Source organism: Mustelus asterias, chromosome 11, assembly GCF_964213995.1.
Source record: "Mustelus asterias chromosome 11, sMusAst1.hap1.1, whole genome shotgun sequence".
Lineage (NCBI taxonomy): Eukaryota > Metazoa > Chordata > Chondrichthyes > Carcharhiniformes > Triakidae > Mustelus > Mustelus asterias.
Window position 1 is genome coordinate 77,272,438 of NC_135811.1, and position 22,315 is coordinate 77,294,752.

Sequence of the window (22,315 nt, forward strand, 5' to 3'; positions counted from 1 at the left end):
AGCGAGCAGTATAGATAAATTTACGGGGAAACTAGATGAGCAATGAGGGAGAAGGAAATGGATGGCTGCAATGGTAGATTTAGATGAGAAAAACTGGGAGGAGACTCGAGTGGAGCAGAAACACTGGCATGGGCCAGTTGGGCTGAATGGCCTGTTTTTGTGCCGTGTATACCAAGCAATCCTATGCAGTTGGAACACGCTCAGGTTATGCCCTTCGTCAAAAATTGACAGGCAGAGCATTAGTTGAATACGTTTGTTAAGATTGTCACACACGCTTGGATTTAAATCAGAGTCACAAATACTCTTTGCACATTTAAAAATCAAATCTTTAATGACAACATTCTGTTCTTAAGAAAATAGAATTGTCTATAGAGTGAGAGTTTAGTAAATCTAGTCATGATCTTTGATTGCAATGAAAGCATAAAGTCTGCAATGCCAAAAATCTGATAATACAAAAAGAAAAGTACAAAATTTAAGATTATTTTATGGCTGTTTTGTCCTGCTACAGTTGGAAGACCACAAACTTGTGTTATGAGCCATAATAAATCCAGGGTGGCTCTGATGTACCCAAAATTCTTGAGTCGTTTTGAATCTGAGTAATAAACACTGAAGCTTTGCAAATACTTGCTGCTTCAAGGATTTATCTCATTACACGTCAAACACGCACTGAGTCCAGATTTTCCTGCCAGAATTATAAACACTAGGGTTGACAGATTTGAACACAGAGACAGAATGATTTGCACCAAGCTGCACACAAAACCAAGGTGGTTCATAAATGCAAATGGTGCATAACAGGGTGCAACTACTTACATTTTGAATGCTCTTAGTATTACTGAGGATTTTTTAAAAAGTCCTACAAGTTTAGCACCATTGCAACTATTTTGGGCCAGTTTACGTAGGAAAGTACAAACTCCCATTGGAAATAAACAATTTCTTGAAAACTTAGACAGCAAATATTAAATTTGTACTGATTCATGCAGAATGTCTTAGAAAACGGTGTTAAAATTAATTGAGCTGCCGGATGATACAAATGCATGAGGATCATGATGATCAGTAATTTAAATTAATGCTGTTAAGTCAACCCATTTAGAAACTGATCTATTATCTGCATTGCTGTTACTCTCTTAAAACAAAACAAAAAATAAACAGATAAAAAAAGATATGAAATCTTGATTAGCGTCAGACACACCAAGAAAAGTGCACACACCCATTTGGCATAAGTGTTAATATACAGGAGACATCCTGCCTTACTGGTGGAAGTTTAAATATCTTGTGTGTATTTACAAGGATTAGTTTGCAAAGTGCAATTCAAAGCAGCAAGGTCTAACAAATCTTTTTATAGCTCTTTTCATCTGTGAATACCATATGTACACATACTGTACATGCGACGTACATTCAATCTTCTCAAACCAGCAATACAGTTTACTTTTTTAACAAATCTATATGTATGGATTGAAAAAATGACTGAAGCATTACCAAAAAAAAAGAAACTGTACATGTCAAACACTTTCTAGCAACATATTAGGGGGTTAAGGTTGAACTCCATCTGTAGGCAGCCTCCTTGGTAAAAGATCCCAACTTTAGTAGAGCGCTGATGTCTAAAATTCTAAATCAACATCATTCTCGTCACAGAGGAAAAGAAGCCACACATTTAAGTGTGAGGTTTGTAGATGACTGATCGTTCTCAGGAAAGGAAATGGGTGAAAAGTTTCTGCCTTCATGAGTGGCTGTGCACAAGTTCATATCACACCAGCCCTTGAAAGCTGCAGAAATTCCAAAGACTCTGTACAGTACGAAGGTCATCTCCTTTCTCCCACACATCACATCTTCAACGTAGATCAATAGTTAATGCTCCATCTTGCACTCCTGGTACCTTTGTTTGCGTACACAGCGAGGACATGATAGGACTCCAGCTTTGCAAACTTTGTGGAAGACAGTTCTGCACTCTTTGCACCTGAGGAGTGAAAGGAAAAAATCAGATCATATTTATTTATTTACTTATTAGTCACAAGTAGGCTTACATTAACACTGCAATTAAGTTACTGTGAAATTCCCCTAGTCGCCACACTCCAGCGCCTGTTCCGGTACACTGAGGGAGAATTTAGCATGGCCAATGCACCTAACCAGCACATCTTTCAGACTGTGGGAGGAAATCAGAGCACCTGGGGAGCACACGAGGAGAATGTGCAAACTCCACACGGACAGTGACCCAAGCCGATGTGGGGCTGTCAACTAGTTGCAATTAACTTGTTCATTTTTATTTCCCAGACTGATGTTTTTGATCAGAAGTTATAGAAATAAAACTGGAATTAAAAATGAAAAAGGATCTCCAGTGCTCCATACTTTATTTTCAAACACCACTGAATCTACTTGTGCCCTCAAATATAAAGTTAATTAGCTTCAGTCACAACTGCTTCCAAGCCATTCAACACCTTTCACCTATGAAGTGTAGGAATTGAAAAAAGTGGAAAAAACAAGGGTGGCAGTAGGTAAAAGAGCTTGCTACTTGATGCAGTATCATTGGGGTTTGGGGAAGAGGTGTATTTCTGATTAGTTGACGACACAGAAAGATACAGCTTTAGTTACAAAAAATAGAAAATGCTGGAAAATCTCAGCAGCTCTGACAGCATTTGTGGGGAGTGTCAAGTGTAGATGCTCTTCTTCAGAGCAGCTTCAGTTAGTTGGGGCAGAGACAGGCAGAAAGCCATCCTTAAAAAGGTGAAGAGTAAAAAATAGGATTGTGAAGTAGATCAAAGATTTTTAAAAATCATGATTAAAGTGGATTTAATATTCAACAGAATGCAACTGAATGGAAAAACCCAATTAAACTAAAGTATTTTGGCATGAAGTGTTAAAAATAAAGGATTTGTCAATGTGACTTAATATTGTTGAAATTGACTGATGATTCATTTGACAGAAAAACCTGTATTCACTGATGAACTGAGTTCCAACGTCACAGAAGTGCACTTCATGACAGCTTTATGTGAAAAGCCTGCGCATCCTGGATGATGGCGAATCTTCTGACCCACTCCCAATCACTGATGGAATTAGGCAAGGCTACATGCTAACACCAACCCTCTTCATCATGTTTCTCTCTGCCATGCTCTCTGATGCCTTCCAGGATGGTGATCTTGACATTAAAATCAGATATCTCATGGCTGGGAAGCTGCTCGATTTGAGACAATTCCAGGCAAAGACCAAGAATACCAAAAACATATTACACTGCTGCCTATTTGTCGACTGTGTACTAGCTGCCAGTCCCAAGCTGGACGTGCAATGCAGCAATGACTTGCTTTCCAATGTGTGGAACAACTTTGACCTTATGATCCACAGCAAATGGAGATTTAAGTTCAATGATTTTCTTACATCTGGAATAAAAAGCCAGCATCAGCAATGCTGACCGTGAAATTACTAGATTGCCGTAAGAACCCACTGAGGACATCCTTTATCGTGTTGTGTGGCACTACCACCGTGTCAAATGGGCTACATTCAGAACAGATCTAGCAGTTGAAAACTGGACATCCATGATGACTACTTGCCATCAGTAGTAGCAAAATTGTATTCACTTGCAACCTGTAAGTTCATGGCCCAGCAAAAGGCAGCATGGACAAGTTGGGCTGAAGGGCCTGTTTCCATGCTGTAAACCTCTATGACTCTATATCCCCCATTCTACCATTACCATCAAACCAGGGGATCAAGCCTGCTTCAAAGAGGAGTGTAGGACAGAATGTCAGGAGCAGCACCGGAATGAGGTGCCAACCTGGTGAAACTACAACACAGGACTACATGCATGCTATACAGCAGAAACAACATGCTATAGGTAGAGCTAAGCAATCCCATAACCAATGGATCAGATAAAAGTTTGGCAGTCCTGCCATATCCAGTCATGAATGATGGTGGACAATTAAACTGACGGGAGTGGTGGCTGTTCCATGAATATTCCATCCTGAATGACGGCATAGCCCAGCACCTCCACGCAAAAGACAGAGCGAAAGCATTTGCAACCATCCTTAGCCAAAGGTGCTGAGAGGATGATCCATCTCGGCCTCCTCCTGTGGTCCCCACCATTACGGATACAAATTTTCAGTCAATTTGATTCATTCCACATGATCCAAGAAACTGCACAGGATACAGCAAAGGCTATTGGCCCCTGACAATGTCCCAGCTGTAATGCTGAAAATTTGTGCTCCAGAACAGCCATGATTCTATCCACTTGTTCAAGTACAGTTTCAATACTAACATCGACTTGACGAAGGGGAAAATTTCTCAAGTATGCTCTGTCCACAAAATGCAGAGCAAATCTGATCCAGCCAATTATCACCTCATCACTCCACTCTCATTCACAGCAAAGTGATGAAAGGTATTGTCAACACTTTGATCAAGCACCATTTACTCACCAATAACCTGTTCAATGATGCTCAGCTTAAATTGTACCAGGGCTACTCAGTTCCAGAGTGAAAATAAACTTCCATTTGCAAATTCATAAACTTCCTTCCTTTAATTAGATGCATTCTGTGCAGTTTTCCAAATGCTCCTGGGCCTCAGGAACTTTTCCCGTGTTGCATTGGTTCTCTTGCACAAATCAATTCTGACAATGGTTTATCTACATGAATGGTAAGAATACTTCTGCTTACCTTGAAGTTGATTCAAACTCAAAAGGGAAGATGATGTCATTGCTATTACAGAGCTGGCAGATGAAGCCACGCTGAGTGCAAAGGTCACACATATAGACATGGTTGGTGGCATAGTGGATGGCATGTTGCAAGAATGCTTCAAAAACTCCTTGTGCCGTCTGCAAGATAAAGGAAACACTGGATGGACAGAACACTGCAGTACAAACATATTTTTAATTTGGGAAATGTTTGTGGTTGGTTCATATCCATAATCCAAAAATGCAGTGAACACACTTGGTGACCGAAAAATGTTAATAAATCAACCACAGCAAAAAATGCACCCAGAGTGAGTGGATGGGTGAGTGAGACAGGGGCTGGGTGAGTGAGTGAGAGGATAGGTGAGTGAGGGAGACGATGGATGAGTTGATGAGAAGATGGGTGAGTCAGAGAGAGGATGGGTGAGTGAGTGACTGAGTGAGAGAGAGGTTGAGTGGGTGAGCATGTGAGAGGGTGAGTGAGCATGTGAGCATGAGCGAGGCTGAGAGTGTGTGAGCGAGCGCGAGAGAGGATCGGTGAGTGTGAGAGAAGATAGGTGAGAGGCATGTGAGTGTATATATAGATGAAAGAGGTGTGAGTGAGTGTATGTGTATATGTATATATAAAAAATGGGTTCTCATTCACCCTCATTCCCATACTCTCCCACAACAGACACTCTCTCCCACTCTCACAAGGGAGTAAGGGTGAGTGAACGAGCATCCTGAGTGTGAGCTGGATACATACACTCACCCTTTCACATTCTAATGTGAATCTTTGTTAATTACTAAATTTTTAAATTAATTTATCGTCTTTTTTTGCTTAGCAAGTTGTATCTTTTCAAACATAAACTTTATATTTGGAATTTATGTTTAATGTTGTGCCAAACTTTATCTTCCAGAAATGTACTTATTTTTAAGATGAAAAAATAAACTTGTTTTAATTATACCCATTTTAAATAGTGCAATAGATATAGAATATAATAGATCATAGGTGGACCATGTTCTGAGGCAGTAATGAAGAGAAATTCAAATGTTAAATAGCTTTGCCTTCATTAATTATCAACTGTACATGAAGCACATGACCTGACAGTCTTGTGCAACCCAATTTGACTCATGCTTTATCTATTCAGGTTGACAGGCTGAATGTTTGACTTTATAAAACATTGCATATCTCACATTGTATAGTGTGAATAAGGAGTTGAACAAATATTAGACACCCACCTGTCGAAGATCAGAAACACTGTACAGATCGGGTGACTCTAGGAGATATTTCTTCTGTTCTAACCTGAAACAGAGGTGACAACACTTTTAGTTGTTTCAAACAACTTACATCGGAGTCCTTTGTACTGAAGAAGAAAGTAAAAAATGTATTCCTTCAGTCTGTAGTTGCATTAATAGCCAAGGAAAAATAGTGCTTATAGATAATGGCTTGAATCTGGAGGTTGTAATGACTGAAATTGTCAATGTGCATTGTCATTACAGTTGTGAAGCTGAGAGCAACTCCTGGCAATCATATATGTGCAGTTAAATGCAGAAATCCAGTAGTTGGTGTCAGTGACTTACTGCTCCACGAGCGTACCACTGAAGACCCCACAGGGTAAAAGTTTAAATCACTTGAGCAGATGTGAACATCCATTCTACATGGTAATATCGCTGTGAAAGCCGCTGACAATGTTGCGCCTTACTGAAAGTGGTCTACGTACCAAACAAACTCTTTAGCACTTAAAATCGCATTTAATATTTGTGCAATGACAAATTTCTACAAAGACATTCCATAACTTTTTTTACTGATCGCACGCACACACACACACGCATCCTAATCAGTTTCACGTTCCAGCAAATTTATAAACAATGAAAGATAATTAGTTAATTTTACTTCCTAGTGTAAATTGAGTTTGTGTCTGTATAGGCCCCGTTTGTGAACACAACTCCTCACTCACCTGAAGAAGAAGCCTGAGACTCCGAAAGCTTCTGCTGCCAAATAAACCAGTTGGACTTTAACCTGGTGTTGAGAGACTTCTTACTGTGCCCACCCCAGTCCAACGCCGCCATCTCCACATCAAGTTGTGCATAGCCAGTTCTTACAAACAGCAATGTGCCCAATGATCTTTTTTAGTGATGTTAACTGAGGGATAAATAATTTGCCAGGATATTGGGAATAACTCCTTCGTACTTCCTTGAAATATTGTCATGGGATCTTTTACATCCTCCTGAGAGGACAGATGGGGCTTCAGTTTAATGTCTCATCTGATAGATGATCCCTCCAACAGTGCAGCATTTCCTTGGTACTACACCGGAGTCTGTGAAGCCTACATTTTTGTGCTCAAGTTCTGGAGTAGAACTTGAACCCACAACCTTCAGCCTCAGAGAGAAGAATGCTATCAACCTAGCCGCACTGATACCAGAAAGTGAATTTACCTTAGAAGAGCACCTGACAGGGTTTTATCCTTCCCTGACAGAGTACTATATTTAGTACCTTGGCCAAGAATTGCAAACTCTGTACAGTTTGCCATTTAGTCAGAAGTAAATCTGAGGCCAACTCAGGAACACAAGACTGAGATAAAGAAAACTCTGTACTGTGTCTTGGATGTCTGAAGAATGCTCCAAAGTGCTTTACAGCCGATGGCCTACTTAAGCTTTTGAAGTTTAATTACTTTGTTTTGTGAGTAACTGTGGCAGCAATGTCCCACAAATAACACTTGGCCAAAGACCAACTAAACAGTTTTGCCGAAGATGGTTGGAGGATAAACGTTGACTAGGATTCTGAGAGAATCTGCTCTTCTTCGAATAGTGGATTCTTCGCAGCAACCAGAGCAGGCAGAAGGGGCCTTTGAAATAACACTTCATTTGAAAGATGGCATCTGTGACAATGCTTTGCTTCTCAGTTGTTCACTAAATAAGTTTATTGCCAGCATACAGAAACTTTCCTTTGAATTTAGGTGAACACATATCCCACTTCGGATAAAGAGCACTCATTGCATCATAAAATGATCAACTGCACTCCTGTTTCATCAATGTCAGAAATTAGAACTGTAACATCTAAAAAAGTTTTTTTAAAGTTTATTTAGTGTCACAAGTAGGCTTACATTAACACTGCAATGAAGTTACTGTGAAAATCCCTAGTCGCCACACTCCAGCGCCTGTTCGGGCACACCAAGGGAGAATTTTAGCATGGCTAACGCACCTAACCCCCAGCACATCTTTCGGACTGTGGGAGGAAGCTGGAGCACCCGGAGGAAACCCACACAGACACGGGGAGAACATGCAGATTCCACAAAGACGGTGACCCAAGCCAGGAATCGAACCTGGGTTCTAGGCGCTGTTTTGTAATATATTGAGCAAAAACGCCAAATTTATAAAACTAAAGCTATTTTACATTTATGGAAACATTCTTAGCATGTGGAGGAGGGCCCTTCAGGGTGGTTTCACATTAGTGGGCAAAATTGGAGTTTACTTAACACAATGCTGCAACTAGTGCAGTGAAAGCTAAAAGCAGCGATTGCTTACTTTTTATAAAACGCCTGGACTGCACCACTCCGACAAGTGAGGAGATAGTCTTCCAACAGCTTCAACCGATCTCTGCTCCTGCGGGCCTGAGTCATCTGCTCAATATACTGGTATAGACTTCCATTTACTACATTAATATCAATGAATGGTTCATTTTGGATCTGCTGCAGGAATTTTGCAGCAATATCAGAAACCTTTATTGAAAAATAGAAAAAATTAACTTGAGTACTGACAGACTTGTTAACTTATTGCTTAGCATTCTAAAACCGCATTTTCTCCAACAATATCTGTGGCATTTAGAGATTTTGTACCACATCATCGTTATAGTGGAATTTTGTGTAATTTGAATTACACTACATAGTCTCAGGATTATTACTGCGTATTATAGAGATTTCCTAATTTTCTAGTAATGAGTGAGGAAGTGAACCAGAAACATCAGCTTTTACGCATCAGAATTGTTGAACTGAAATAAGGTACCTTAACATTTTTCATACAAGGTAAGCAATCATTATCACAGAGAATCCTTACAGTACAGAAGGAGGCCATTTGGCCCAGTGAGCTTGTACCAACCACAATCCCATCTAGACCCTATTCCCTTAACCCTCATTTACCCTGCTAATCCTCCTGACATTTGGGTCAATTTAGCATGGCCAATCAATGTAACCCGCACATCTTTGGACTGTGGGAGGAAACCGGAGCACCTGGAGGAAACCAACGCAGACACGGGGTGAAAGTGCAAACTCCACACAGACAGTGAGCCGAGGCTGGAATTGAACCCGGGTCCATGGCGCTGTGAGGCAGCAGTGCTAACCACCGTGCCACCCTATCCTGACTAAGCGTGTTAGAATTTTATAGGATTCTATGAGATCCCCTCTCATTCTTCTGAACTCCAGTGAATACAATCCTAACTGACTTATCATCAGGGAAACCACAAGTGGAAAATAATCATGGTCTTGGCAGCCTGTCTTTCCTCTGCTGATAAAATAACTACACATAGAAAATAGGAACAGGAGGCCATTCAGCCCTTTGAACTTGCTCTGCCATTCATTATGACGGCTGATTATCCAACTCAATAGCCCGATCCTGTCTCTCTCTCTCCCACCTCCCCCCCCCCCCCCCGCCGCCGCCACCCCTTGAAAACATACAATGTTTTGGCCGCAACTAACTTCTGTGATAGTAAATTCCACAGTCTAACTATTCCCTGGGTGAAGAAATGGCTCCTCATCTTGATCTCCTCAGATTGTGATCCCTGGTTTGGACACCCCCACCAGAGGGAACATCTTTCTTGCATCTACCCTGTCTAATCCTGTTAGAATTGTATAGGTTTCTATGAGATTCCCTCTCATTCCTCTGAACTCCAGTGAACATAATGCTAACTGACTCAATCTCTCCTCATATGTCAGTCCTGCTATCCCAGGAATCAGTCTGGTAAATCTTCTCTGCATCAAGAACATCTTTCCTCAGATGAGGAGACCAAAACTGCACACAATGTTCCAGATGTGGCCTCATCAAGACCCTGTATAATTGCATCAAGATATCCCTGTCCTCGAATCCTCTCGCTATGAAGGCCAACATACCATTTTCCTTTTTTATTGCCTACTGCACCTGCATGCTTACCTTCAGTGACTGGTGTACGAGGACACCCAGGTCTCATTGTGCATTGGGCGGCACGGTAGCACAGTGGTTAGCACTGCTGCTTCACAGCTCCAGGGTCCCAGGTTCGATTGTGGTCAGTGCAGACTCGATGGGCCGAATGGCCTCCTTCTGCACTGTAGGGTTTCTATGATTTCTATGATTTCATTCCCCTCTCCCAATTCATGGCCAGATAGTAATCTGCCTTCCCATTTTTGCTTAACATTTATCCAAATTATTCTGCATCTGCCATTTATTTGCCCACTCACTCAACTTGTCCAAATCACACTGAAGGATGTCTGTATCCGCCTCACAGCTCATCCTCCCACCCAGCTTTGTGTCATCTGCAAATTTGGAGATATTACATTTAGTTTCCTCATCTAAATTATTAAATCAAAGTGAATAGCTGGGGTCCCAGCACTGGTCCCTGCCTGCCATTTGGAAAAAGACCCGTTTATTCCTACTCTTTGTTTCCTGTCTGCCAACCAGCTTTCTATCCATCTCAATACACTACCTCCAATCCCATGTGCTTTAATTTTGCATGCTAATTTCTTATGTGGGACTTTATCGAAAGCCTTCTGAAAGTCCAAATAAACCACATCTACTGACTCCCTTGCATCAAGTCTACTAGTTACATCCTCAAAGAATTCTAGTAGATTTGTCAAGCATGATTTCCCTTTCACAATCCATGCTAACTCTGTCCAAATCTGCCACTGTTTTCTAAGCGTTTTGCTATAAAATCTTTGATAACGGTTTTCCTCACTACTGACGTCAGGCTTACTGGTCTATAATTTCCTGTTTTCTCTCTACCTCCCTTTTTAAATAGTGGGATTACATTAGCCATCCTCCAATCTGCAGTAACTGCTCCAGTCTACAAAATTTTGAAAGATGACATCAATGCATCCGCTATCGCTCAAGTCACTTCCCTAATTACACTGGGATGTAGATTATCAGGTCCTGGGGGTTTATCAGCCTTCAATGCCAGTTTCCCAACACCATTTCTCTACTAATACTGATCTCCTTCAGTTCCTCACTCTCACTAAACCCTGCATTCCCCCAATATTTCTGGTATCTTATTTGTGTCCTTCATTGTGAAGGCAGAACCAAAATATGTATTCAGTTCGTCAGCTATTTCTTTGTTGCCCATTATAAATTGCCCTGTTTCTGACTGTAAGGGGCCTATATTAACCTTCACCAATCTTTTTCTCCTCACATAGCTACAGAAACTTTTACAGTCAGTTCTTATGTTCCCTGCAAGTTTACTTTGTTTTCCTTTTTTTAAAAAATAGTCCCTTGGTCCTCCTCTGCTGAATTCTAAACTGCTTCCAATCCTCAGGTCTGTTGTTTGTCTTGGCCAATTTGTATGCCTCTGCCTTGGATCTGATACTATCTCTAATTTCTTTTGTAAGCCATAGTTTGGCCACCATTCCAGTCTGACTTTTGCCCTCTACCCTGCTACAAACCCTCAACAAGAACTCTCATTGCCAGATTACCCAGCCTCAAACTGGTGGGTTACCTACGGAGAGCACATTTTACACTGACCAGCAGTCATGTAACGTGGATTGATCCCCAAAATATAACTGGCTCCCATACCAACTCCTCTGGGTGGTCGCCATGCACATCTTTTTACCGCAAGTACACAAAGAAAATCACCCCCACCCCCGTATGTGTGGTGGGAGCAGTGCATTGTAAAAGCAACTAGAACCAACAACGGTCACTCACCCCCTTTTTCGTCAGGTCCCAGTTGTGGATCAGTCTGGAAGGGATAACTATTAATGTATCCTGATGACACATCTCACAGTAATAGAGGCCAGAATAGGCACAAAGCTTGGGTTTTCCAAAAGAAATTCCAATTTGTTGACGACATCCTTCGAAATAAAAACAAAAAAATAAACTGAACGTTTTTAGCCCATTTAAAAATAATTAATTAAAAGATAGTACAATTGATTACAATTATATAATACAACAGAAACATGAGAACAGATTTCCCTGTTGCCGTGTCTGGGGTTATTTGATGATCTGAGCACAGGGAATTCAAGAAAATCAAGTGAAGAGGATTGCATGTGCCTAACAGAAACTGTCCAATTTGACATCCTTTGATTTAACTGGATGACATATAAATGACTCCCTTAAATTTGTGCACTTCCTCCCACTCTGATTTCTGTTATTTGAATTTATCATTTGTATTCGTTAAGCTCTATTAATCTATACCATTTTGCGCAGAGCCATGAAAAGTTGTGAGAAAACCAGAGTGTTCACATTTCTTTTCCCAAGGGGGTTAACTATTGTGGTATGGAGTTTCCGTATTGCTGTGCTGGCATTTCAGTGCACAAAGCTGACACAAAAGATTATGCAATTTAAGCGTAAATTACATTCTGTGCAACTCTGGTAGTGCAATATTTCGCACTGGAAGCCAGTATCAAACACGTCATATTAGTCATTACTGCAAGGTTCCATTAACTGCACTCATTTGCAGGCCTTCAAGGCTCCAAAAATTAGCTATTGTCCTTGGGTGCGAAGATACTAATAACTATGTTTCAACAGCTTTTGATTGCTTTCTTTCTATTCAAATTCACTCACTGACTATTAGAACATAGAACATTACAGCACAGTACAGGCCCTTCGATCCTCGATGTTGCGCCGACCAATGAAGCCAATCTAAAGCCCCTCTAATCTACACTATTCCAATATCATCCATATGTTTATCCAATAACCATTTGAATGCTCTTAATGTTGACGAGTCCACTACTGCTGCAGGCAGGGCATTCCACGCCCTTACTACTCTCTGAGTAAAGATTTATTGTGCACAAATATAACTAAGCAAATAGGTCTGTGCAGTTTTCAACGTCATTTTCAGTTATTTAAAATCGGATTACTCAGAGGTACTTGACGAGGCACCATTTAGAACACTTGTCTTTTTTGATAAACTGTTTTCAGTTGCATAAATTAAATCAAGTAAATAATCAAACATACCAAGGATAGTTTGAAAGCAAAATTATTTTTTAACAATGTTCTGAAACATTGCCTGACTGCACTGGTTCATGGCAGATTTTATATTCAGAGATGTGCAAATATTTTTCAGTGGAAATTCAATAAAAAGAAACACTAGTCAAAACTAGCACAACTTGGGATGAAATTAGTACCCAGGCCACCAAATGAGTCCAATGCTGAAATCTGCCTCTAACTTTTCAATTTGAATGCCAACATTGAGGAGGAGTCATTTGGAAGATTACCCCAGTAGATGATCTGGAGAAATCTTTAAGCATTGTCAGATATTAAAAGGATGCAGTAACTCTATACTAATAGATGCAGCAACTCTATACTAATAATACTAATAACACCCAACAAAGACTCAAATTTGGCAAGAGTCTAATGACCAACCACCTCCATTGATTCTCTCACACTACCCCCATCCCCCTTGGGAAAGGATGGGATCTGTCAGAGGGAGAAGGATTGTAAATGGGTAATTTGTAATTAAGGTGGGACCATGAAGATGTACATACAAGTTGGGTATTAATTCAGCCTGCTATGACAGACTCAGTAATCTAATATTAATCTAATAATAGATTAGTATCTCAGTAATCTAATAATCTAACCTGTCATGCTGGCTCAACAAAGGAGCATTCTCCTGATAGCCAGTTGGCAAAGGATGAAATAGAGCCCATCTTTATTCACAGTGAAATACTGACTCAATCCTCATTGCAGTGTCAGTAACTTTCTCTTTATATGTACTCAAGCAACAACACAATCAATGCCCTCCACCTTCATATAGTTTTGCACAATTGATCAGAGTATTTCTTCTGTAGGAATGTGCCTTGAATTGTAGGGCTAGGATTGCTATCCCCATTCCCATAACTTTTGGATTATCTTCATTTTAACCTATGCCAACCTACTTCATCTGATAGACAATGTCACCAATTGTTTTTTTAAAAATATTTTGTGCTCATCGAGGAAAGGACATAAATACTGAGGAATGGAACACATCACTTTGGACACTAATTATAGAATCAGTCACGTCTGTTTCAATAGGATTTGACAAGCACCAGCTATAGTACCTGTACGACATTTCTTTCATTTTCCACACGAATAATCATGTACCAAGAGTGAGATTGATAATTAGGGGCAATTGTGTTCAACACCTATGAAAACTTGGACTGAGACTGACCAAATCTGTCTCACATGGGACCCATACAGTTAGTAAACAGGGAAGATTTTTCATTCAATCAGCCTTGGCTGGCTTTCAACCTTGGTTATGGAGATGAAAGGTTCGCGTCTAACATTTTGGATTATCCAGACCCTATGAGATTTTACATTTAGACAAGGAGCATAGCAGTAGCATACCTGCGCATCGAAACTCTTGTGCATCCAGCCCTTTCTCCATAGGTACTGCAGTTAGGCACTGGAGCAGATTGCTGTGCTCCCCCAAGCCAAGCTCCTTCAGTCTCTTTTCATTTTTCGCAATACCCGCATTTGCTGCCAAGGCATCTTCTTCTGCTTCCAAGAAAGATGATAAAACTGCTCGAATAAGTTCGCGCCATGCTTTTGCCTCCCTTGCACTTTCTGCCCGAAGCCTCAGAATGACGTTGGATGTAATTAACTTAAAGTAAGCCGGACCACCAAGTGCAGTATCAGGTATAACATCTTTAAATGTTTCAGCTCTGTAGCTGCTGCATAGTGTTTTTTGCTGCCCCTGAAACTGGAAATATTTCAGCGATTCCAATGACAAAGAAAAGATATAGGGAGTCCAGGTTTTATCTGTTAATAGATACAGTACAGTTTCCTTAATAGCATCTAATTGTGGTTCTGCCTGAGAAACCCAATTAAATTCTTGCTGGAAGCCATTTTCTTTCTCATGGTTTGACTGTTCAGCATATCGAGGGGCACGGACCTCAGACACATGATGTGGTTTCTCGCTCGCTGCATTCTCTTCATGCATTGCTTCCGGTTTTGGAGTTTGGTGAGGCCGGCACTTTACTAAAGCTTCCCGGATGCGGTCAATCCAGTCCTCCGCTTCATCTCGGGAGGGCGCGCGCAGGTACAGCCTCTTGCCAGCAAGAACCAGCTCAAACCTTCCATCGCTGTGAGCCGGTCCCACTGATTCACATCTTAATAAAGAGCAGTTGTCATAACAATTGCGGTCGTCATCATTCTGGTAAAGCCGGAACTCAAATGGTGATAACTCACAGTAATACTCCTTCCAAATGCCAACGTGGCCTCGCCTCTCCAAGTTGCCCAATTTTAGAAGACCGCGGAACGGATTTGAAATACCTGTTCAAACACAGTAATTCCAACTAATAAATAGTGTAAAATCAGTGTCATATTGCCACATCTATTAAAAAAAGTTTACGGTGACCTGGAACTACCAGGAGCACAGTTGGAGCCAGAATAATCCATTTCAACTGTTCTGATGGCCTGGCAGATACATTTACTTCTTGGTGCTGTGTTAAGCATGGAGATTAGGTCCAGACTTCACAGATGATCACTGATGTTGTCAGTCAGGGTACATGTATTGATGCTACATGAGGACAGGATGGAATTGGGCTTTGCTAATACATTAAACCATCTTGCACACAGTTGGGACATTGTAGGCTGCTGACACTTGATGAATCAGCTGTGGTTCAGTGCTAGCACCTTTACCCGAGTCAGAAACTTTAGGTTCAAGTTTAATTCTAACTCCAGAGTCTTGAGCACATAATCCAGGCTGACATTTCAGTGCAGACTGAGGGATGCTGCCCTGTCAGAGTGGCTGTCTTTCAGATGAGATGTTAACTCAAGGACTTGTCTAGCCTCAAAGGGAAACGTAAAAAAAAATCTCTTGTCAAGAAATAGCAGGGCAGATCACCTCAGTGCCCCATGTTCAACCGCTGTAGCTTTGTATTTTCTTTTACAAATTTGCAGGTTATATGCTAGATATTCTTACAGGTTCAGTGTTAATAGTCCATCATCTTAGTGAACCTGTGTCCCTATAATCTGGAGTGAACTTTTACAATGAGGAATTGGATATTAAAAAGTTTGTTTTGTTACATGCACTGGCTACTGTAGTCAGACAGGAGGCACAGTGGCACAATGGTTAGCACTGTTGCCTCACAGCACCTGGGACCCGGGTTTGATTCCCAACTTGGGTCACTTTCTGTGTGGAGTCTTCTCCCCGTGTCTGCATGGGTTTCCTCCTGGTGCTTTGTTTTCCCCCCACAGTCCAAAAGACGTGCTGGTTAGGTGCATTGGCCATGCTAAATTCTCCCTCAATGTATCTGAACAGGTGTTGGAGTGTGGTGATTCGTGGATTGTCACAGTAACTTCATTGCAGTGTTAATGTCAGTCTACTTGTGACAATAAATAAACTTAAACTCAACTAAAGACACAGATGCGTCTTTTCTCAACTTTCTGATTGATGAATGGAAAAGCCCTGCCAGAGAAATCACAAGTATAAACCAACAGCTTGGGTATATTAAATACATGAACAAACTGTTTTCATAATATGATCTTCCAGTACTCATTGTTCTATGAAACAATAAAAATGTAAGCTCTTGTGATTATGAGGGCAGAACTCACTTTTAAGCTAGCTGGTTCCTTATGTTTTCCATTCTGTTTGGTACATCTATCTCTATTATGTGTGTGAGTACGAAAGTCAGTAGGAGTTATTGGACCTCAATTCAAGTTTGGATGTGGGGCTATTACGCTTCCGAGAATTTAATCAAAGTTATCATTCTGACTAAAATGTTTGCCTTTGATACAAGAATCTTAAGCACCTGATGAACTGTGTGGCTAAGGTGGAAACATGCCTAGCTATTTAAATTTGTGAAAACTCATCCAACACAATGGCATTATTAGCAATGACCCTCAGAAGCTCAAATCTAAGCGTTGTGCAGGAAAATAGTTTTATGACTGGTCGAATTTTAAGGTGAATTAACAGTTCAAATCATCAAGGTCTCTACCCATAGTTTAACACTGCCTCAGAGTGTCAGGCACCCGGGTTTGACTCCCAGCTTGGGTCACTGCCTCTGCAAAGTCTGCACATTCTCCCCATGTACGCGTTTCCTTACTCAGTGTACCCAAACAGGCGCTGGAGTGTAACTTCATTGTAACTTCACTGCAGTTAATACTTCATTGTAACTTCACTGCAGTTAATGTAAGCCTACTTGTGACACTAATAAATAACTTAAACTTAAAACATCTACTGGTTAATGTTAAGTAAAAAAATAATGCTGCATTTCTTCTGGAGTTCAATGTTTGGATCTTGCTTCAAATCAAAATCATTGACAAGCCATTCAGTGCAAGTTCCAGAATATCACATAGCTATTGGATTAAAATTTTGAACATGTATACATAATAGCAGTGATTGGATTAGTTAATAAAAAATGTCAGATCCCATACTATTTGGAGGCAGTTCTTCAAACCATCTTACCTGCTTTTCGGCGATGAGTCACTTTAAAAGGTGAATCCCCCTGACCACGTTTATAGCGACAGATATTGGAGGCGGACTGCCCATGCTTGGTCAGCCGAGTGCTATTTTCATTCACTGGGCATGTGCTCACTGAACTTTCCTTTGTGCTTTTTGGAAGCTCCTCTCTTGGAGAAGGTTTACAGATGTCATCATCTGATATCCAGCTACTTTTTTTCTGAAACCACAAAGTTGGAGTTTAGAATGAATTGTTGGATGAGAATAATGGAGCATTTCAGCAGTTATTTAAAAATAAATGATTTTAAAAACATTTAATTAGCTTTCCATTTTCATGGTGCTGCATAATTCTGAAATGCGCTGTTTGCACTCTCCTTAAGTGGTTGAGCATCTTCAATATTGCACAAATTCCCCCTTCCTTCATGATGTATTTGACAAAACTGTTCAATAATTTACTTATAAATCTGTCTAATTTGTAGCAGTGAGAGAAAACAGAATTACCCAGAGTACGTAAGTAAATTGCAAATCCCTAGCTCCTTCAATGGTAAACTCTTTTGATGATCAGCCATGATCAAAATGATCATGCTCGAAGGGCCAGATGGCCTACTTCTGCTTCTATTTTCTGTGTTTATGTTCAAAAGGATTCAACTTTCTGAGGTAAGAAAGTTCTTATCAAAAGATGTCTTTTTTCCATTTATAATTCAATGGTTCAAAAAAAACCAAGAATATTCTTAAATTAAGAGGTGGCAGAAGAAAAAGCTTGCCAAGTTTGATTTAAAAAAATCAAAGACATTGAGGTGTCTCATTCTACTTGTTGATTTGGGGCACATAGATAGCTCAAAACATATCCATTGTCCAAAAGGAACACAACATTGCATAAGGTTAAATCTCACGGGATCCAGGGCGAGGTATCTAAATGGATACAAAATTGGCTTCTTGGCAGAAGCCAGAGGGTAGTTGTAGAGGGTTGTTTTTCAAACTGGAAGCCTGTGACCAGCGGTGTGCCTCAGGGATCAGTGCTGGGCCCACTGCTATTTGCCATTTATATTAATGATTTGGATGAGAATATAGGAGGCATGGTTAGTTAGTTTGCAGATGACACCAAGATTGGTGGCATAGTGGATAGTGAAGAAAGTTATCTCCGATTGCAACGGGATCTTGATCAATTGGGCCAGTGGGCTGACAAATGGCAGATGGAGTTTAATTTAGATAAATGCGAGGTGATGCATTTTGGTAGATTGAACCAGGGCAGGACTTACTACTCAGTTAATGGTAGGGTGTTGGGGAGAGTTACAGAACAAAGATCTAGGGGTACATGCTCATAGCTCCTTGAAAGTGGAGTCACAGGTGGACAGAGCGGCGAAGAAGGCATTCGGCATGCTTGGTTTCATCGGTCAGAACACTGAATACAGGAGTTGGGACATCTTGTTGAAGTTGTACAAGACATTGGTACGGCCACACTTGAAGTACTGTGTACAGTTCTGGTCACCCTATTATAAAAAGGATATTATTAAACTAGAAAGAGTGCAGAAAAGATTTACAAGGATGCTACCGGGACTTGATGGTTTGAGTTATAAGGAGAGACTGGAAAGACTGGGACTTTTTTCTCTGGAGCGTAGAAGGCACAGGGGTGATCTTATAGAGGCCTATAAAATAATGAGGTACATAGATCAGCTAGGTAGTTAATATCTTTTCCCAAAGGTAGGGGAATCCAAAACTAGAAGGCATAGGTTTAAGGTGAGAGGGGAGAGATACAAAAAAGTGTCCAGAGGGGCAATTTTTTCACACAGAGTGGTGAGTGTCTGGAACAAGCTGCCAGAGTAGTAGTAGAGGTGGGTACAATTTTGTCCTTTAAAAAGCATTTAGACAGTTACATGGGTAAGATGGGTATAGAGGGATATGGGCCAAATGCGGGCAATTGGGATTAGCTTAGGGGTTTAAAAAAAAAGGGCGGCATGGACAAGTTGGGCCCAAGGGCCAGTTTCCATGCTGTAAACCTCTGATTCTATTTAATGGAAGGAAAGAATTATATGTTTTGGCTCAAAGCTAAAAACATTACTGATTTGGTGTTTATACACAGTGAATAAAAATTATCGCACAAACAAAATAATATTATACTACTTGTTTAAAATCAATGAGCCATAGAACCAATTAAAGTGTTCCAGAATGTAAAGTAACTAAATGCTGAAGCTTTAAGACAGGATATTAAAAATTCTGCCACAAGCAGCAACTGTAAAATGTGGCCCAAGAGTAGGGGAAAAAAAAACCTAGCAGATTCAGATTGAATAGAGCAAGTTAATTTAATGATCCATTTTCATTTCCTTGTTCTCTCCATCTCTTCATAGACATGTACTGTTAATAGAAAAGTTGCAGCATCTCAAGTTGATGCAGGGGCCTTCAGAATAAATGCCACTACTGGGGCAATGTGGGCGCAAGGGAGAGATGAAATGCCCTCTCCAATTTATTCTGGTATCATTTGTCTCAATCTCTCCATTGCAAATCACAGAATTGCCCAAAACTAACCCCACTCTCCACAGCCTCTTTACATGTGATTCTATCTTTGCCCTTAATGGATACAGTTCTGTTTAAGACCCGAGTGCTACACTGCAGAATTTTACAGTAAGTAGTCTCACAACACCAAGTTAAAGTCCAGCAGGTTTATTTGGTAGTACGAGCTTTCAGAGCGTTGCCCCTTCATCAGGTGAGTGAAGAGTTTGGTTCACAAACAGGGCATATATAGACACAAGCTCAATTACAAGATAATGGTTGGAATGCAAGTCTTAACACGTAATCAAGTCTTTACAGATGCAGATAATGTGAGTGGAGAGAGGGTTAAGCACAGGTTAAAGACCTCCTTAACCTGTGCTTAACACACTCTCCACTCACATTGTCTGTATCTGTAAAGACTTGATTACCTGTTAAGACTCGCATTCCAACCACTATCTTGTAATTGAGTTTGTGCCTATATATGCCCTGTTTGTGAACCAAACTCTTCACTCACGTGATGAAGGGGCAACGCTCTGAAAGCTTGTGCTACCAAATAAACCTGCTGGACTTTACCTTGATGTTGTGAGACTACTTACTGTGCCCACCCCAGTCCAATACTGGCAACTCCACATGCAGAATTTTAGCTATCCAATCAATAGAGAAGTTCCCGAAGTGGCTGGGCAAATTGTTTCGCTCATTTCAGGGCATACTTGTTGTGAAATTTGACATTGGCCAAACTACAGTAAGCAACAAATGGATCAACTCACATGATTATCTCCTGGTTCAGTCAAGTAATTGCTGGGCACATTCAATTTATCCACTTCCTTTGTTCCAGGAGTAATTCCTCCCACAAGAGAAACCAGTTCTGCTGCTTCAGTGTAATTTTGGTCGGTTTTTACTTCCTGTTCTTGGTGTTCTACAGATTGTAAAGTTCTCATAGAGCTTGTGTGGGCCAATCTTTTCACATGAACATGGTTTAGCTTCTCATCAGCAAGAGCAGGGGTTGTCTTGATATCACTTTCATTGGTTGGTACTGGTCGATGCAAGGTTAAAGTAGGGGTACAGAGTGGCAGTGAGGATTCAACTTGTGGATGGTTTTCTGTAGTCCTTGTATTTGTTTCTCCATTGCATGTATGCAAATCTACACCCTGTTCAACTGGCTGAGCATTAACTGGAGAATCGTCTTCCGCAGGCTTTGAGGACAACTCTGACTGTGGCACAGAAATATAAAAATTGTGCTTCATGGAAACTGGTGTTTGGTCTCCTCCATTGAGTTCATCTGGTGTCCTTTAAATACACAGAATAATTATCAGCAAGCTGCTTAGCAACAGACAAAAGGGGGTGCAACGTAAACCTGTGAAATCTCCAGATATCACCTGAAGATATGATTTGCTGAATTTATTTCCCACATCAGTAATGAATGGTCTCAGCTAAATTATAGAATAGGGATCAAAATAAAGAGAAAAACAAAGGTAAGGATAAAAACAAGAGAAGACAAAGGGAAAGGTGAGACAACATGGGTCTTGGAATCATTACAGTGGAGGAGGCCATTCGGCCCATTGGGTCTGCACCAACTCTGACAAAGCATCTTAGCCAGGATTCATCCCTGCAACCCCACATGTCCATCCCGCTACTTCCCCTGACCTAAGGACACTAAGGGGGAATTTTCTAAAATTGTACTTCTTCAAACCTTGCAGGTACCATAATATCTGGTTCATTACAGTAAACAGAAACTGCTCTTTGAGAGGAAAAGTCAGAAAGGATCAACTTGCATATCGGAGTTCAACCTATGAGTACCCTTACTCTCCCAGCTTAGTGGGCAACTGCATTTTGACACAAGCCTAAAACCTGCATTTCAAGCTCCTTCTTCATATATATCATATATATAATATATATATATATATATTTCCATGAACTGGAGAGGCCCATATAGTGTCAATGTTCAAAAAAAGGCAACAAGTCAGAACTGGAAAATTACAAATCAATGAACTTGATTTTTGTTGTAGTCAAGTTCCCAGAGGATTCATTAGTGATGCAGTGTATTAGCACCTGGATGGGGACATGGCGAGTGTAGACTTTCAACATGGCTTCAGGAAAAGGTCAAACCGTCTGGAACGTTTTTGAGAAAGTTACTAGTGTAGCAAGTACTATTATGTAGACAGTTCAGTTAATACTGAATGCCTGAATTATCAAAAAGCTTTAGTCCAAGTGCCATGCAACACACTACTAAACTACTTCTGTTAGATTGGCAAATCTGGGTTTGAATCAGGAATTGACTGCATTCGCGTAGGCAGAGGTTTGCTATTAATTGCAGTTCTGCACCTATAAGCATATACATGGGAAAGAAGTAGCTAAACTGAGCACTGGTCCCTTTGAGGACAAGACTGAGGAATTAATAAACAAGGAAATGGCTGAGGTTCTGAACAAGTATTTTGTATCAGTCTTCACAGTAGATGACACAAAAAACATCCCAAGAATAGTATAAAATCAAGAGGCATAAGGGAGCCAGGAACATAAAACAACTATGACGAGAGAAAATAATGGTACAGCTAACGGTACAAAAGACTGACAAATCTCCGGGGCCTGATGGCCTGTAATCCAGGCTCTTAAAGTAAGTGCATGCATTGGTTGTAATCTTCTAA

The 22,315-nt window shown here is 40.6% G+C and overlaps 1 protein-coding gene across 3 annotated transcripts in view; it reads right to left on the minus strand.

Moving 5' to 3' along the window:
* Window positions 1-312: 312 nt before the first annotated feature.
* The window catches only part of plekhm1 (pleckstrin homology domain containing, family M (with RUN domain) member 1), a 50,094-nt gene continuing 28,091 nt past the window's right edge, over window positions 313-22,315 (minus strand). For all 3 annotated transcript variants that reach the window (XM_078223800.1, XM_078223799.1, XM_078223801.1), the window contains 8 exons: window positions 20,441-20,960; window positions 17,193-17,406; window positions 14,129-15,055; window positions 11,510-11,655; window positions 8,156-8,349; window positions 5,870-5,933; window positions 4,635-4,792; window positions 313-1,954 (listed from right to left, as the gene is read on the minus strand). In XM_078223800.1, coding sequence (XP_078079926.1) covers window positions 1,846-1,954; window positions 4,635-4,792; window positions 5,870-5,933; window positions 8,156-8,349; window positions 11,510-11,655; window positions 14,129-15,055; window positions 17,193-17,406; window positions 20,441-20,960 — 2,332 coding nt within the window. In that variant the 3' untranslated portion in view covers window positions 313-1,845. The remainder of the gene's footprint in view (window positions 1,955-4,634; window positions 4,793-5,869; window positions 5,934-8,155; window positions 8,350-11,509; window positions 11,656-14,128; window positions 15,056-17,192; window positions 17,407-20,440; window positions 20,961-22,315) is intronic.